The sequence below is a fragment of the Eriocheir sinensis genome, chromosome 24 (assembly GCF_024679095.1).
Source record: "Eriocheir sinensis breed Jianghai 21 chromosome 24, ASM2467909v1, whole genome shotgun sequence".
In the NCBI taxonomy this organism is placed as follows: domain Eukaryota; kingdom Metazoa; phylum Arthropoda; class Malacostraca; order Decapoda; family Varunidae; genus Eriocheir; species Eriocheir sinensis.
The window spans coordinates 1262088-1280780 of record NC_066532.1 but is presented as its reverse complement, the minus strand read 5'-3'; the positions used below and the strand labels follow the sequence as shown (position 1 = coordinate 1280780).

The 18693-nt window shown below is 39.9% G+C and overlaps 1 protein-coding gene across 12 annotated transcripts in view; it reads right to left on the bottom strand.

Moving 5' to 3' along the window:
- Positions 1-18693, bottom strand: part of LOC127002701 (E3 ubiquitin-protein ligase HUWE1-like) — a 92158-nt gene that overhangs the window by 66731 nt on the left and 6734 nt on the right. For 6 of the 12 annotated variants that reach the window (XM_050868777.1, XM_050868776.1, XM_050868778.1 and 3 more), the window contains exons 1-5: positions 13383-13451; positions 7313-7406; positions 6922-7055; positions 6040-6124; positions 4824-4990 (exon numbers count right to left, since the gene is read on the bottom strand). In XM_050868777.1, coding sequence (XP_050724734.1) covers positions 4824-4990; positions 6040-6124; positions 6922-7055; positions 7313-7357 — 431 coding nt within the window. In that variant the 5' untranslated portion in view covers positions 7358-7406; positions 13383-13451. The other 6 variants (XM_050868768.1, XM_050868772.1, XM_050868766.1 and 3 more) reach the window with 5 other exon arrangements.

The following is an 18693-nucleotide window of genomic DNA, read 5'->3' as shown; positions in this document are numbered from 1 at the left end:
CGTGAACCTAAAGAAACACTCACTAGAACCTGACTGACCCCCTCTTTGACCTTTAGAAATAGCTGATGTGAGAAGCGAAGGTGTCTTATAATGCCGACCTTAATGTATTCCTGTTAACATATTCTGAATAAACTCAAACTGACACTAAGATTTGTATTTGCAGCGCCTGACTCGGGTAGAAAGGCCGATTTTTTATTTATTTATTTATTTATTTTATGTCTACTCCTATAACGCTGGTAGGCTTGCTTGAGGGGCCTGGATGGTATTCGGCCCCAGCCCGTCATGGCACAGGCAAGTGTTTATAGTGGCGCCATCCTCTCTTGGCGCCATCTTCTCGACTGCGCTTAAGAATTAATATACTGTAGGGTGATTACTTTTCTCAGTGAGGCATTAAAGTTATTTCTGTTTTGCTGTTTAATCTGTTTGTGCGTGATCAATGACATTCCACGACAACTTACTCATCAGATCAATACCTCCACGTGAACCCAGACAGCAAATGACTCACACCTCCACCACCTCCTCCTCCTCCTTCCACCCAAATGCTTCCCCCTCCTTCCACCTACATAACACACACCTCCTCCTCCTCCTCCTCCTTCCATCCAGATACTTCCTTCTCCTTCTCCATCCACCCAGATGCCTCCTTCTCCTCCTCCTCCTCCTCCTTCTTCCACCCAGATAATTCCTCCTCCTTCCACATACATAACACACACCTCCTCCTCCTACTTCCATCCAGATACTTCCTTCTTCTCCATCCACCCAGACACCTCCTCCTCCTCCTCCTTCCACCCAGATAAATTCCTTCTCCTTCTCCAGCTACCCAGACACCTCCTCCTCCTCCTCCTTCCACCCAGATACTTCCTTCTCCTCCAGCCACCCAGATGCCTCCTTCTCCTCCTTCCGCCCAAACACCTTCTCCTGCTCCATCCACCCAGACACCTCCTCCTCCTCCTTCCACCCGCATAACACACATCTCCTTCTCCTCCTCCTCCTTCCACCCAGATACTTCCTTCTCCTTCTCCATCCAACCAGACACCTCCTCCTCCTCCTCCTCCTTCCACCCTCATAACACACATCTCCTCCTCCTTCCACCCAAACACCTTCTCTTCCTCCATCCACCCAGACACCTCCTCCTACTCCTTCCGGACACCACACAACTCCTCTTCCTCCTCCTTTTGTGACCCTAATGCATAAATAAGAACCTTCACACACACTCACACCCTCATTCCATGTAAATAAAGAAATAAAATAAATATAGTAATAATAACAATGCTAACAAAATAAAACAAAGGAATAAGATCATTAGCTGGTTTTGATACATTCCCCCTTCCTCGGTAAACAATAAATAAATGACGAGTAGTATATTAAATGATACTGAATCCACCATAAAATCAATGTAAGGTATGATAATAGGTATTTCTCTATTAATACTGTGATGATCTGAAGGAAAGTTGGAAAGTTTCGTCTAGTCGGCGCAACATCTGTGGTCATATGCCAGAGACAGGAGGGGGAAGGAATTATAGAAGGTAACAGATCCCAGGAGACAGGACACAACCCCCAATTAATACCTGGTACCCATTCACTGCTGGGTGGACAGGGGCGTAGGGTATCGGAAAAGCCGCATAAATTTTTCCACTCCACCCGGGAATCGAACCCAGGCTCTCTCGGTTGTGAGCCGAGTGTGCTAACCACTGCACCACAAAGCCCCCCTTGCTTGTTGACTTGCTCCCCTAATCTCCCATGTAAATACTAATACAGCATCTAACCTAACCTAATATCTGGCAAAATATACTCCTTCCCTCCTCCCCTTACACCTCATCCTTGCTTGTTAACTTGCTCCCCTAATCTCCCTTGTAAACACTAATACAGCATCTAACCTAACCTAATATCTGGCAAAATATACTCCTTCCCTCCTCCCCTTACACCTCATCCTTGCTTGTTAACTTGCTCCCCTAATCTCCCATGTAAATACTAATACAGCATCTAAGCTAACCCAACCTAATATCTGGCAAAATATACTCCTTCCCTCCTCCCCTTACACCTCATCCTTGCTTGTTAACTTGCTCCCCTAATCTCCCATGTAAATACTAATACAGCATCTAACCTAACCTAATATCTGGCAAAATATACTCCTTCCCTCCTCCCCTTACACCTCATCCTTGCTTGTTAACTTGCTCCCCTAATCTCCCATGTAAATACTAATACAGCATCTAACCTAACCTAATATCTGGCAAAATATACTCCTTCCCTCCTCCCCTTACACCTCATCCTTGCTTGTTAACTTGCTCCCCTAATCTCCCATGTAAATACTAATACAGCATCTAACCTAACCTAATATCTGGCAAAATATACTCCTTCCCTCCTCCCCTTACACCTCATCCTTGCTTGTTAACTTGCTCCCCTAATCTCCCATGTAAATACTAATACAGCATCTAACCTAACCTAACCTAACCTAATATCTGGCAAAATACACTCCTTCCCTCCTCCCCTTACACCTCATCCTTGCTTGTTAACTTGCTCCCCTAATCTCCCATGTAAATACTAATACAGCATCTAACCTAACCTAACCTAACCTAATATCTGGCAAAATACACTCCTTCCCTCCTCCCCTTACACCTCATCCTTGCTTGTTAACTTGCTCCCCTAATCTACCTTATCTCACCCACACTGACCTTCCATTGTTTCAGGAATGTGTTATCTCAGGGGGGGTGTGGTGACCTCTCAGACAGAAATGGCCTCAAAAATAATAAGCACTGATACCGTCTTGTAATATTTCCGCTCTCTGGAGATGTTCGTTATTTCAGTTGTTTTTATCCTTCTATAATAACTTCTCACTGCCATCTATCATGAGGCAAACCAAAAACTCGTGCATGTATAAAGACACATTTTTTTCTCAGTAATCTTGTTAATTTCATCCATTATGTGCAGTATATAAATTTATTTTGTATTTTTTTTCTAGTTTATCCAAGTGTAACATTTCATTCTATTGTAAAAGGCACATTTTTTCAGTAATCTTGTCAATTTCATCCACTAAGTGCAGTATATATATTTATTTTGTAATTTTTTCTAGTTTATCCAAGTGTAACATTTTAATCTACTGTAAAAGCCACATTTTTTCTCAGTAATCTTGTTAATTTCATCCACTAAGTGCAGTATATATTTTCATTTTGTAATTTTTTTCTAGTTTATCCAAGTGTAACATTTTATTCTACTGTATTAAGGCACATTTTTTCTCAGTAATCTTGTTAATTTCATCCACTAAGTGCAGTATATATTTTCATTTTGTAATTTTTTTCTAGTTTATTCAAGTGTAACATTTTATTCTACTGTATTAAGGCACATTTTTTCAGTAGTCTTGTCAATTTCATCCACTAAGTGCAGCATATATATTTATTTTGTATTTTTTTCTAGTTTATCCAAGTGCAACATTTTATTCTACTGTATTAAGGCACATTTTTTCAGTAATCATGTTAATTTCATCCATTATGTGCAGTATATATTTTCATTTTGTAATTTTTTCTAGTTTATTCAAGTGTAACATTTTATTCTACTGTAAAAGGCACATTTTTTCAGTAATCTTGTTAATTTCATCCACTATGTGCAGTATATATATTTATTTTGTAATTTTTTCTAGTTTATCCAAGTGTAACATTTTAATCTACTGTATAAAGGCACATTTTTTCAGTAGACTTGTTAATTTTATCCATTATGTGCAGTATATATATTTATTTTGTATTTTTTTTCTAGTTTATTCTAGTGTAACATTTTATTCTACTGTATTTTGAGTATTTGGAATATTCTAATTACACTAAGCCTTTTATTTTTCTGTCCCTTTTTCTTCCACCCATCCCTTGCCTTTCCTTCCCTTCTTTCCTTCTCTTCCATTTCCCTTGTTTCTTTCTATCTTCTCTCCCATAAGTCAATTAACATCTATCTATCTATGTATGGGAGAACCCAGGACTTCTGCTGTGGCCATCCCCTAAATGAGTTCCTGGTACCAGAGCAACAGATATGGGGTGATAGATTTGCTTCCCTATGAAACTACAACATCCTTCCTGTACATATTTCCTATCTGAGACTAATGCTGAATACAACTTGCCAAATGCATAGTCCAACCTTTTTTTGGGGTGGTGAGTTCCTGGTACCAGAACAACAGATATGGGGTGATATTTTTTCTTCCCTATGAAACTGCAACATCCTTTCTGTATATCTTTCCTATGAGACTAATTCTGAATACAACTTGCCAAATGCACAGTCCACTCTTTTTTAGGGGGGGAGGGGATCGTCTTCTTAAAGGCAGACACATTAAGACATGATTAAACAGGAGAGGCTCACAAGGAGGTGGACCTACAAAGCGATTCAAAGTGATGGAGGTCACAGGAAGACTACTACGCAATCATCACCCAACACTCAAGACTCACTCACCCACATCCCAATAGACAATAACACCCAAGTCTCACTCACCCACTTCCTTTTGAGCTCCAAACACCCAAGACTCACTCATCCCAAAAAACACAACACCCAGGTCTCACTTCCTTTAAGACACCCAACACCCAAGACTTACTCATCCCTATAAATGCAATAACACCCAAGTCTCACTCACCCACCTCCTTTAGAACACCCAACACCCAAGTCTCACTCATCCCTATAATAAATGACCTCTCTTCTGGCCACTGTAATCTTTTTAGGAGCAGAAAGTAGCGGGCTTTTTTTTTTATTATTGTTTTCTTTTTTTGTGTGCCTTTGAACCGTCTCCTCTACTGTAAAAAAAATAAAAAATAAAAAAATAACACCCAAGCCTCATGCACACAGTCCCTCCTTCCCACCTTTTGCTGAACATGTACAGCAAGTTGAGGACGGCGAGCACGATGGTCATGGAGGTGGAGGAGAGGAGTGTGATGAGGTGCTCCACCGAGGAGTAGAGGTGGCGGGAGAAGGAGTGCTCCACCAGCAGTGTGGTGAAGTGGAGCACCCACACCACCAGCTCCTGAACCTGGTGAGGAAAGGCAGGGTGGAGTTAGTGTGTGTGTGTGTATGTGTGGTGTTGAACTGTTAAAGGGGAAATTACACTGGGCAAATTCTCCGTGGATCTTCAGTCAAACCACGATTTCCGCTGGCGTGATTTTCATTTGTTTCTTGTTATTGCTGCTGCTGATGATGATGGTGAGTAATACTGTCTTCCTTTGGTGAAATCTACGGTAGCTTTGGAAGTTCACAGACACGTCAGAAAACCACGGAAATATGAGAACCACGCCAGCGGAAATCATGGTTTGACTGAAGATCCACAGAAAATTTCCCCAGTGTAAAAGTCCCTTAAGGTTCCTCAACATTTATTTTATTTATTTTTTTCATGGCAGAGGAAGCAGTCGAGGGCAAATGGCAAGAGGGCATATCAGGACACCTCTCCTCCTGATATTGACCTCTCTTTTAGCCACTCCTCTGAACTCTTTTAGTGTGGTGTTGAACTGTTAAGGCTCATCAACTTTTATTCTATTTATTTTTTCATGGCAGAGGAAGCAGTCGAGGGCAAAGGGCAGATCAGGACACCTCTCCTCCCGAAATTGACCTCTTTTGGCCACTCAACTTAATAGGAGCAGTGATTTGCAGGCTTTTTTTTCATTGTTTTCTTTTTTTTTAATGCCCTTGAGCTGTTTCCTTTACCGTAAAAAAAATTAAATAAAATAAAAAAAAAACAGCGAGGGAAAAAAAGTAAGAAAAACTACATCACACCAGAAGAAAAAAATGAGACTATTCAAAAAGATGAAACGGAAACTTACACCGAGTTAACATTCGCAGAAACCAATAGCAAGTTAGCGATAATGTGCTAAGTAGAAATCACGCCTGCTGATCTTTTTATTTCCATAGTGAAGGATGTAAAAAAAATATTATGCCAATGCTGCTCCTGGAAAATGGCCGGTGAGAGTAACTGAGACTACAGCAAAAAAAAAAACAGGACAATTCAAAAAGATTAAACAGAAACTTACACAGAGATCCAGAAACCAAGACATTCACACACTTATACAATGTAGCCCTTCAACTTACATGACTGTGTTCTGGGAGGTCGCACGGCAAGACCCATTTGTCCTCCTCTCCCTTGTCTGTGGCCTCCTCTAGGATGGTATCAAATCTGTAATATAATAGAGATTGGCTGTGAGTATAAAGCCTTAAGACACTTCACAGGTTGTTCAATACTCAACTACTGAGTTTTGAAGTGATTTACCTCATTAATAAGTATGATGATTCCCTTACATATCCTAACCTAGCTTCACTTTCCTCATTAATAACACAACTCCCATTAAAAGATGATAATCCCAACACATACCCTAACCTAACTTTCCCCATTAATAACAAATGAATCCCATGAAGCCAAGATGGATTTCAGCACATTTTTGAAGTCATAAGGATACACTAAAAATGAGCTGATTGTTGGTGTATTTCCTGTTATCCGAGTGCTCTTTAACCCCCTCTGAATTTTGGGGTATAATAGAACCTTTTTTGATTGTAAAGTTTCCAGCTTAACGATAAAAAATAGCCCACTAAGTGTTGCTCCTGCAAATATAGGATAGCTGGAGACTCAACGTTGCCAGATTGTCGTACTCAGCCGCTTATATTTCCCGACTTCCTACCCCAAAACTGTCTTCTGGGCTCCAATAACGAAACTCATTTATTGTTAGCGTTAAAAGAGTTAGATCCTGATGTTTCTTGGTAATAGTTAGGCATCAGAACCCGTTAAATACTATGCTCTGAGTATGGGCTCCAATAACGAAACTCATTTATTGTTAGTGTTAAAAGAGTTAGATCCTGATGTTTCTTGGTAATAGTTAGGCATCAGAACCCGTCAAATACTATGCTCTGAGTACGATAATCTGGCAACGGAAGCTGGAGTGTACCAAGACCAAGGGCACGGTATGGCCCCATCCTCACCTGTCCAGTACATCGATCCAGTGGTAGAGTTCACACTTGCCGTAGCTCCAGGACTCCACACTCCGCAGGATGGGCAGCAGTTCCTCATTGCTGCAGCTTTGGAGCTTTTCTATCAACCAACCACAATCGCCGGGCTGAGGGGAGCAAACAGTGGAGGTGGTGATACACTGGCAACATTGTATACGTATAAAACGTGCAACCTAACATGACCCTTCTCTTCATTCAAAGTCAACAGCATACAGGTTAAATTCCACAGTCCTTTCAGGAACGTATCCATCGCATAAACTGAATATAATAGATATATATGTAAACATTTGACAGCTGACAATGACATCACCACAAGTACTAATAACAGCCAAACCACATTCATTACAGAAACATTTGTACTTACAACTTCTGAGCTGCTTTTCTTCAACTTCGTTCTGTCAATCTTCATCTTGGCACAAGTGCCAGCTTACTCATTCCTTAACCCAAGTTCATTCAGTCTGTGAGGAAGCAAAAGAAGTCTGTATAAGTTTAAAGCCCATTACACAACACGGTACTTAATAATTCACGGTTAAAGTCACACACATTGATTGCTGCACCTCAGAACACTAACACAACCAAACTTTATGAACTACATTTGTCAGTAGTAGGTTAATATATTTTCACACCGACAGACATAAAACTTTAGTGGTGGTGGTGGTGGTTGGCCCTTACATCCCAGCCCTGTTCAGCCCAACATTCCCCAAACATATCTTTTTTCCAGAAGTTTACCATGTGCATGAGGACTAAATACAGGAGATTAATCAAATGTAATGGAGTAATGGAGCCTAAATGAATTGGTGGACACAAGTTTATAGCAAGTCAACACACACACACACACACACACCTGTTACCTCATAATGTTTTTGTCCGCCTCCTTTTAATTCTCCTTAACTTTACTGTCAATGTCTTATTTTTCCTATCCATGTCTGCTCATTAAAGGAACTCTATTTGGGTCTATATATATCATGGTTTTTTTCCCTTGATGCCCTTTCACGACTCAATAATAATAATAATAATAATAATAGTAATGTTTAGCGCCTCAGTCTCCCTCCTCATAATGTTGATGGACCAGCGCCAACACACATAAACAAAACGACTGGTTCCCTTCGTACAGCGTGTAGCCTTATGCAAGACCATGACAAGGGTTGGATAGAGTTCAACATTTATGTCATGCAAGGTTATCATTCTCGGCTGTCTATTTTCAGCTGGTATTGAGTGAAATGAACTTGATAATTAGTGCTGTATGGCTGAGTATTTTTCCAGGCTCCATATTAACCTGGTAGCAGCGACAGGCCAAATTTGTGGCTTTACCGTGTACAAGCGACGGGCCAAATTTTTGCCATGATATAAACCCCAAAAAATAGATGATGCATAAATTGATCACAAATGCATTGATATATATTATGAAATGGTTTGCGTGAGTGATGATTTTTTTCTCATTTTTCTCGCTTAGAGGGGCCTTTGAGAAACATGATCCCCGCAGCTACCGGGATAATCCATATCGCCACCTTTATAAAGAAACTGCCTGCCATTTTTTTACTTTTTAGATAACCGAAACAAGAAGTAAAGCGGTCACATTTCCTAAGTCAACTTGTGATATAGGTGGAAAAGTTAAGGTAGATTTTACAACACTTCACAAAATGGTGCCACTATAAACACTCGCCTGCGCCAGAACGGGCTGGACCGACCATCAGGCCCCACCAGGGAAAAGTCTAACAGTGCAATAGGCTGCGACGTAAAAAAAAATTTAAAAAATTAAAAAAAACGGCCTGAAAAGACAAAGACAGCTCAACCAAAAGGTGCACCACATGAAAATTTAATTAGGCCAAAATTCTAGAAATCACCAAAAAATGTCTTAGGCACAAATGTCTCCCCACCCAAGACAGGGAGGCTGCCGCAAGAGTCACCTGTCGATCACAATTCAATCAACTGTTCTTTCACATGGACACGGTATTCTATTCACCAGAAGTTATGAAAGCACTTGAGCGAATTTATATATTATTTGTAACCTATTCCCACCAAACTAGTGACCCCATGCCACTACATACAGCAACATAAGAGTTGGGAATTATGACTTCTCAAACGTGTCACGCTCTCCTTAACCCAGTAGCTGCGGGGATCATGTTTCTTAAAGGCCCCTCTAAGCGCGAATAATGAGAGAAAATCATCACTCACCCAAACCATTTCATAATATATATCAATGCATTTGAGACCAGTTTATGCATCATCTATTTTGGGGGGTTTATATCATGGCAAAAATTTAGCCCGTCGCTGGTACACGGTAAAGCCACAAATTTGGCCCGTTGCTGCTACCAGGTTAAGACTCAAAGGCAACAGAGAAGATTTATCAGGTTTTCAAAAGTATTTTAAAGTTCATGGTGCAGAGGCCTTCTATAAAGTCATAAAACTGCACATAAAAATCCTAACATTTACCACAAATAAAAATCCTAATAGCTGCGAATCTTTTTCAAGCGGACGCAATGATGTGCCGAGATCATTGGGAAAACAGGCGGTAGTTGAAAAATGAAGCAGTCCAATGATGTAGAATTATGCATATGAAGATGTCTGCTTACTGAAGACCTGTATCATCCTACTTAAAATCTAAACAAAATATGCTCGAGCCAAAATGAGCCAACATACATCTGTCCTAAAACTGCACCAAAATTAACCTACTACCGTATAACAATTTTTTTTTATGGTTTGTTATGGATAAACCTGAAGGGACAACAGGCCATGCTTGACACCCCCTTAACCCATGGAAATTAATTTATTATCATTGAGACCAAGGGAAAAAAATTGATACAGACCCAAAACTGAGTCCCCGCAGTGAGCAGACTCAGATATGGAAAATAAGTCACAGAAAAGTAAGAAGGATAAAAAAAGGGAAGAAAAGCAATCCTTAATGAGTTAACAGGAGGGTGTTTACTTGTGCTTTAAATCTTATATGTCAACAAGAGAATAAATCTCATCTGGAAGTAAATGTGGTGGTGTAAATGAGCTCCGTGCACCTTGGGGTTGACAAACAACAAGTCCCACCAACAGCTGATGTGGGGCTCCATGGTCTCCGTACACAGACAAGGCGCAGCAATTTCAGTAACAATGGTTGTGAAAATTGCCTGCTCCAACAATAACAGGTAGAAAATAGCAGGAAGATCCTGTTTTCTTTGTTCCTTTCTGAAAAGCTAACTTCTAACTGGTTGGTGAGGATGAGACATCCTTGTTGCTGACGAGTGAAAGCAGGTGCCCTCTCATCACTCGAGTGAAGTGATATAGAATAATTTCTACTGTTACACGTTCCCCGAGATTGTAATGATGGGACGCACCGTTGGTTGGTGGGTACATAAGGTATGCAGCTTGTATCATTGATGACAGGGTAGAAATCAATGATGCGGCAACATAATTTTTTGAGGATACGAACCACGATGGATGAATCAGTAATGGATCAGCAAAAAAATTAATGCATATGTTTACATATTCTGTATGAGTAATGTTTCATATTAAAATTATTCATATAATGCTGAGTTAACCAGGAAAACAAGATACCATTTCCTAAAGGAAATAAACCACAAGAAATAAGGAACGGATAACAAACACAAGGTAAACTTTAGGCTTTGTTGCAAGCACAGCACTCTGTCAGGAATGTTTAATGTTGAGTCACAAGCCTGTCAAATTAACTATGAGAGAGCATGGTAACTTTTTTGGGGGGAGATACAAAACGAGAAGTTCTTGCTGTTATTTGAGTATTCTGTGCTAAGAGGGTTAAATCTGTCATGTGCTTGTTGAAATAACTGGCTGCTATAATTCAATGAAGGAAAATGTAAAGTCCTGTACCTTGGGAGGGGAAATCCAGCATACCAATACCACATGGGAAACATTCCACTATCCACCACAGAGGCAGAGACAGACCTGGGAGTATATGTTACCAGGTTACCAGTGAAGGCCAAATCCGTGCCAATCGCAGCAGACAGGTTAACCACGGCCCACATGGTTAGAAAGTGAGCTAACCTGAACAAACAACATAGCCAACATAATTATGCCAGCATCACCAATGTATAAGACAGTGGCGGCTGCAGTCCGGGATCCAGCGGTTGTGTTAGGTTTTATTTAGTTTGTTTAGTGGTCAAGACATGGTTAACTGCCCATGTGACTTTATTTGCTTTTTCTTTACTTCTCTGTTTTGATTCTCATCCTCCCTCTTTACTTGACTCTTTCCCTTCCTTTCTCTTCCTTTCTTTTCCCTCCCTTTCCTTTCCTTCAGCTAACTTCCCTTCCTTTCTTTACCATTGCAAGTAACCATGTGCACCTTCGTATTATTGTTAAAGACCATGTAGTTTTGCCCTTTAACCATAATATGAAGGTGTGTATGGTATGTTGAGTTAATGGAGCTAAACCACACATTTACCTTTCTTTTTCTTATGCATTCGAGTAAATCTTTAGTAGTGAAAATGCTTAGTGTCAAATTACCTGCATAGACGAACAGGTAAATAGCAAACTAACCATTTTTGCCGAGATGAATCACAAGAAAACATGAATGGGCACGAATTATGAGAAAAACTGTACCCTGTGTTTAAGTATATGTTATTAAGAATGTTCAACTGATCCTGTACATGTTAAATCAACAAAGAAAGCAAGATAAAACATTCTGAAGACACAAAACATGAATGGCCACAAATTATAAGAAAAACTTGACCCTATGTTTAAGTATACGTCATCGAGAATGTTTAACTGATCACGTACATGTCAAATCAACAAAGAAAGCAAGATAAAACATTCCGAAGGCACAAAACATAAGAAAAACTGACCTATGTTTAAGTATACGTCATCGAGAATGTTTAACTGATCACGTACATGTCAAGTTAACAAGGAGAGCAAGATAAAACATTCCGAAGGCACAAAACATAAGAAAAACTGACCTATGTTTAAGTATATGTCATCGAGAATGTTTAACTAATCACGTACATGTCAAGTTAACAAGGAGAGCAAGATAAAACATTCCGAAGGCACAAAACATAAGAAAAACTGACCTATGTTTAAGTATACGTCATCGAGAATGTTTAACTGATCACGTACATGTCAAGTTAACAAGAAGAGCAAGATAAAACATTCCGAAGGCACAAAACATAAGAAAAACTGACCTATGTTTAAGTATATGTTATTGAGGATGTTTAACTGATCCTGTACATGTCAAGTTAACAAGGAAGGCAAGATAAAACATTCCGAAGGCACAAAACATAAGAAAAACTGACCTATGTTTAAGTATATGTTATTGAGGAAGTTTAACTAATCCCGTACATGTCAAGTTAACAAGGAAGGCAAGATAAAACATTCCAAAGACACAAAACATGAAAAATCTGAAATAAGTAAGAATTATATAGAAAATTTGGGCGGTTTCCGGAGATTCAAGCGTCAAATTAGTTGTATATATGGTTACTCAATGCAAACACCACCACAGTAACCTATTTTCATCACCAATATCACCACCACCACCTAACTGCCTGATTACACCACCATCACCACCACACAACCTAACACCACCACCAGGACCTTTCCAGAAGCACCATTTCATCACCACTATCACCACACACATTCTCATCACCAAATTCACAGTCACCACCACCAAAATCACCACACATGTACAATTATCACCAAAATCACTCAGTCACCACCACAAATAGGTAAATACATGCATGCCTCACCACCACCCTCACACAGTCATCACCAAATCACCACCACCAGACAACCACAAAGCACCACCACCACCACCCACACAGTCATCACCAAGTCACCACCACCAGACAACCACAAAGCACCACCACCACCATCACCACCAGACAACCACAAAGCACCACCACCCCCTACTCAGTCATCACCAAATCACCACCACCAGACAACCACCATCACCACCCCCCACACAGTCATCACCAAATCACCACCACCACCACCACCACCCCCCACACAGTCATCACCACCTCACCACCACAAAGCACCACCACCACCACCACCATCACCACCCCCCACACACAGTCATCACCAAATCACCACCACCCCGCACAGTCATCACCACCCCGTATCAACACCACCACCACCCCCTTCCTCCTGCATCACCACCACCACCACAATGCACCATCATCACCACCACCACCAGCACCACCACCTTGTTCCTACGTCCTCATCACCACCACCATCACCACCATCCACCCCAATACCAACCTCCCCTTAACCCCACCCCTAAAACCCCTTCCCAAACCCCGCGGAAGCTAAAAACACCCAAAAATAACCCCAAAACACCGGAGAGAGACAGAGACCCCTTGTGTTGGTGACAGGTCGCGGTCTCCTCACCAAGAATTCTTTTCCCCGTGAATTCAGACCCTGGAAGCAGACATTTTCCAGCCCCGTTTCAGCCCCTAGAGCAGCCCCCGTAGCCCCAGCCTCACACAGTCAACTCCACATGTCCGTATAGCGTGTGTGAAGGAGATCTTGACCCTCGAAAGTGTGGCTCCAGAAATACACGGAGGGAAAAACACAGCGACTCTTAAACCTTGGCATCAGATGGCGCTGAGGATCAATGTGGGAGAGACTCGAGCTGCGCACCCCGCGGAATTACGAATTATTACACTAAAATGCTACTGTCGTCCTTATAGTCTTGGTTATATGGTGATTTGAGGTCTATTGGTCTTATTCCAGTATTTGTTCTATGGGTGGAAAGGCTACCCGCGAGATTTCCACTTGTATTAATCTCCATTTATTACGAATTATTGTTTTTATTACACTAAAATGCTTCTACCGTCCTTGTATTCTTGGTTATATGGTGATTTGAGGTCTATTGGTCTTATTCCAGTATTTGTTCTATGGGTGGAAAGGCTACCCGCGAGATTTCCACTTGTATTAATCTCCATTTATTACGAATTATTGTTTTTATTACACTAAAATGCTACTGTCGTCCTTATAGTCTTGGTTATATGGTGATTTGAGGTCTATTAGTCTTATTCCAGTATTTGTTCTATGGGTGGAAAGGCTACCCGCGAGATTTCCACTTGTATTAATCTCCATTTATTACGAATTATTGTTTTTATTACACTAAAATGCTACTGTCGTCCTTATAGTCTTGATTATATGGTGATTTGAGGTCTATTAGTCTTATTCCAGTATTTGTTCTATGGGTGGAAAGGCTACCCGCGAGATTTCCACTTGTATTAAACTCCATTTATTACGAATTATTGTTTTTATTACACTAAAATGCTACTGCCGTCATCATAGTCTTGGTTATATGGTGATTTGAGGTCTATTAGTCTTATTCCAGTATTTGTTCTATGGGTGGAAAGGCTACCCGCGAGATTTCCACTTGTATTAATCTCCATTTATTACGAATTATTGTTTTTATTACACTAAAATGCTACTGCCGTCATCATAGTCTTGGTTATATGGGGATTTGAGGTCTATTGGTCTTATTCCAGTATTTGTTCTATGGGTGGAAAGGCTACCCGCGAGATTTCCACTTGTATTAATCTCCATTTATTACGAATTATTGTTTTTATTACACTAAAATGCTACTGTCGTCCTTATAGTCTTGGTTATATGGTGATTTGAGGTCTATTGGTCTTATTCCAGTATTTGTTCTATGGGTGGAAAGGCTACCCGCGAGATTTCCACTTGTATTAATCTCCATTTATTACTAATTATTGTTTTTATTACACTAAAATGCTACTGCCGTCCTTATAGTCTTGGTTATATGGGGATTTGAGGTCTATTAGTCTTATTCCAGTATTTGTTCTATGGGTGGAAAGGCTGCCCGCGAGATTTCCACTTGTATTAATCTCCATTTATTACGAATTATTGTTTTTATTACACTAAAATGCTACTGCCGTCCTTATAGTCTTGGTTATATGGTGATTTGAGGTCTATTGGTCTTATTCCAGTATTTGTTCTATGGGTGGAAAGGCTACCCGCGAGATTTCCACTTGTATTAATCTCCATTTATTACGAATTATTGCTTTTATTACACTAAAATGCTACTGTCGTCCTTATAGTCTTGGTTATATGGGGATTTGAGGTCTATTGGTCTTATTCCAGTATTTGTTCTATGGGTGGAAAGGCTAACCGCGAGATTTCCACTTGTATTAATCTCCATTTATTACGAATTATTGTTTTTATTACACTAAAATGCTACTGTCGTCCTTGTATTCTGGGTGATATGGTGATTTGAGGTCGATTAGTCTTATTCCAGTATTTGTTCTATGGGTGGAAAGGCTACCCGCGAGATTTCCACTTGTATTAATCTCCATTTATTACGAATTATTACACTAAAATGCTACTGTCGTCCTTATAGTCTTGGTTATATGGTGATTTGAGGTCTATTAGTCTTATTCCAGTATTTGTTCTATGGGTGGAAAGGCTATACTGGGCACCCCGCGAGATTTCCACTAGTATTAAACTCCATTTATTACGAATTATTACACTAAAACACTTGTATCGTCCTTATATTCTGGGTTATATGGTGATTTGTGGTCTATTAGTCTTATTCCAATACTTATTTTATGGGTGGAGAGGCTATGATTATATTAACTGGGCACCCCGCGAAACTTCCAAGGGCTGTCCACTTGTTTTATCTCCATTTATTATGAATTTTTACACTAAAACACTTGTATTGTCCTTATATTCTTAGTTATATGGTGATTTGAGGTCTACAAGTCTTATTCCAATATAACCCACATGATTAGGAATTATGACACTAATTAAACTGCCCCTACTGTCCAATTTATTCCTATTTATATGGTGATTTAAAGTCTATACTAGCTTTATTCCAGCCTACTTATTTTACAGAAGCAATATAGGAAGAGATTATCCCTTTTATTCCTACTTAACTACTTAATCTATACTCCCCTTATAGACATTCGCATGCTTTGATTCATGGCCTACTACAAGTTTTACCTCAATGTTAACTTTGCATAAAGAACCTCAAGAGCAATGTACGTGGGTGGACTCTCTATGTAATCCGCGGAATTTCGAAATATCATAGTTATCCCTCTACATTCCCCCTTTTTGAGATAGACACGAGTTCCTAATAGCCGAAAACCCTTATAGTGTTACAAAATTCACATTAAAGGCCTCGTTATTATCGGTTTTCAGCATAAAGAGAAAGGAAAGGAATGAGAGAAGGAAAGAAAGAGAAGGAAAGGAAAGAAAGAGAAGAAAAGGAAAGAAAGAGAAGAAAAGGAAAGAAAGAGAAGGAAAGGAAAGAAAGAGAAGGAAAGGAAAGAAAGAGAAGGAAATATAAAAAAGAAAGGAAAGGAAAGAAAGAGAAGGAAAGATAAAAATTAAAAAAGAAAGGAAAGGACAGGAAAGGACACTTGCACATTCAACCCAGCCGCTACTTTTCAAAATACAATGATATATCACTAAATCTATTTCCCCCTAGAGATTTATATATGCTCGTAGTTCTAAAAGGCATAAAAGTTACATATCAAAATACTATCATTCATCAGTCATCTCAGTATTATGATGTGAAGCTAAAATCGCATACTCTTTCCCTCTTTCCAACGGGACATGTTACACTCACAAAGTATTTTTACCAGTCATACCGCAAGACAATCTATTTCCAACAGCAAAGCATCGTCATTTATTATTTATCTTCAGTTTTCCATCGGCCGGGAAGTCCACAAATAGAAATGCGGAATAATAGAGTCGACGGTTTAACGAGTCATCCTCCCAGCTTAGGGGAAACTACTGGCTAAAAGTTTTGATATTATCCTTGCTACAAGCTGTTATTATTAGACGAAGCACAAGTTTACACGACAAAAGTTGATAAATACGCGTGATTTGTTCTATTTGCGCTAAATACGTTTATAATGGGCATTTCAGGAGTCCAACATAGACATGCACCCACCAGCTATAAAAGAAAGGGAAGGGAAAGGAAGGAAGGAAGGGAAGGAAGGAAGGGAAGGGAAGGAAGGGAAGGGAAGGGAAGGAAGGAAGGAAGGAAGGAAGGGAAAGGAAAGGAAGGAAGGGAAGGGAAGGGAAGGGAAAGGAAGGAAGGGAAAGGAAAGGAAGGAAGGGAAGGGAAGGGAAAGGAAAGGAAGTGAAAGGAAAGGAAGGAAATATAAGGAAAGATAAAGAAAGGAAAGGAATGAGAGAGAAGGAAAGGAGAGAAAGAAAAGGAAATATAAAGACTGGAAAGGAATGATCGAGATGTTTACGAGAGATCGAGAAGGAAAGGAAAGGAATGAGAGAGAAGGAAAGGAAAGAAAGAGAAGGAAATATAAAGAATGGAAAGGAATGATCGAGATGTTTACGAGAGATCGAGAAGGAAAAGAAATATTCGGTAGTTTCCTCCTTGGACACTATTAAAAGACGAAGCATGCGTTTGAAAGAATAGATCGACTAATGGTTATGCCTGACGTGCCTTCACTGCGCCAAAACCATCAATAATGAGAGTTCCAAACAATTACAAAGCTTACTTTTGTCACACTCTTTATTTGACAAAAGCAACACGTAGCCTACACGTTTATAGGACATGATATTAACTAATGATTATGTATGACGTACGTGTTCTGATTACAAAAAAAGACATAATTAAAGTGAGTTCCAGGCAATTATACCGCCTGGACACACACATACAGCCGTTAGAAAGGAGAATGGAAGTATAAAATTGCTACATAACACTTTATTAATAGACGAATAACATGTTGAAAGGACAAAATAGGCTAATATGGTAATGTCTGGCGTGTTTTACTAGGCTAGAATCACCAAACATGCGTCTTCCAAAGAATTATATTGATTGATAGTTTATTGTTGCAGGTAATTATAACTCATCATTTTGTCACACTTTACTGATAGACGAAGCAAACGATTGAAGGTTTAAATAGACTTATGGCAATGCTTTAAGTTCTCATTACGCTAAAACATCAATACAGTGAAAGTTTTAAGCAATTATACCCCTGGAACACACACACTCAGAGCAGTGAAGAGGAAAATAAGAGGTGATATTCCCTCCTAAACACTTTGTATATAGACGCAACACACATTTGAAGGCTAAAATAGACCGGACGTGTTATGAGTGACTTACGTAAGGGTTGTATTATCAGACATTTCGACGCCGAAGACCACATATTTGACAGGGCTTTCGTAAGAGTTGTGGGCATTTACAGGAGTAGTTGTGTGACCCTGGTGGTAGTGTGACCCTTCCTCTGTAACGTGAACCTACAGAAACACTCATTAGAACCCGACTGACCCCTCTTTGACCTTTAGAAATAGCTGATGTGAGAAGCGAAGGTGTCTTATAATATCGACCTTAAGAATCATCAATGACGCGAGTTCCAGGCAATTCTACCTCCTCAACCCACACACACACGTATACACACGCCTTCCTCCACCTGTCGCCAAGGAAACCCAGAGGAAAAAAGCTAGCCTGCCTGCATGAGCCCCCGTCAACAGCACCTCCATATTCTTACACATCGCCTCCAAGCACACATGTTGACTAGGCTTTCGTAGGCGTTTCATGAAAATCCTATTAATCTCTTTTTTGGCCTTTGGAAATAGTTGATGTAGGAGGTGGAAGGTCTGAGAGAATACCGACTATAAAAAAAATAAAAATAAAAACTTAAAGCCTTTCACTGCACTGCCACGTAATAAGTCGAGTGTTCAATGTGAGGTGGTAATGAAAGCAAGAAATGGTAGTAATAAGTTAGGGAAAATGTACCCTAGAGATGACACAAGATGAAGAATGATGTTGATGTATGGTTATAATGT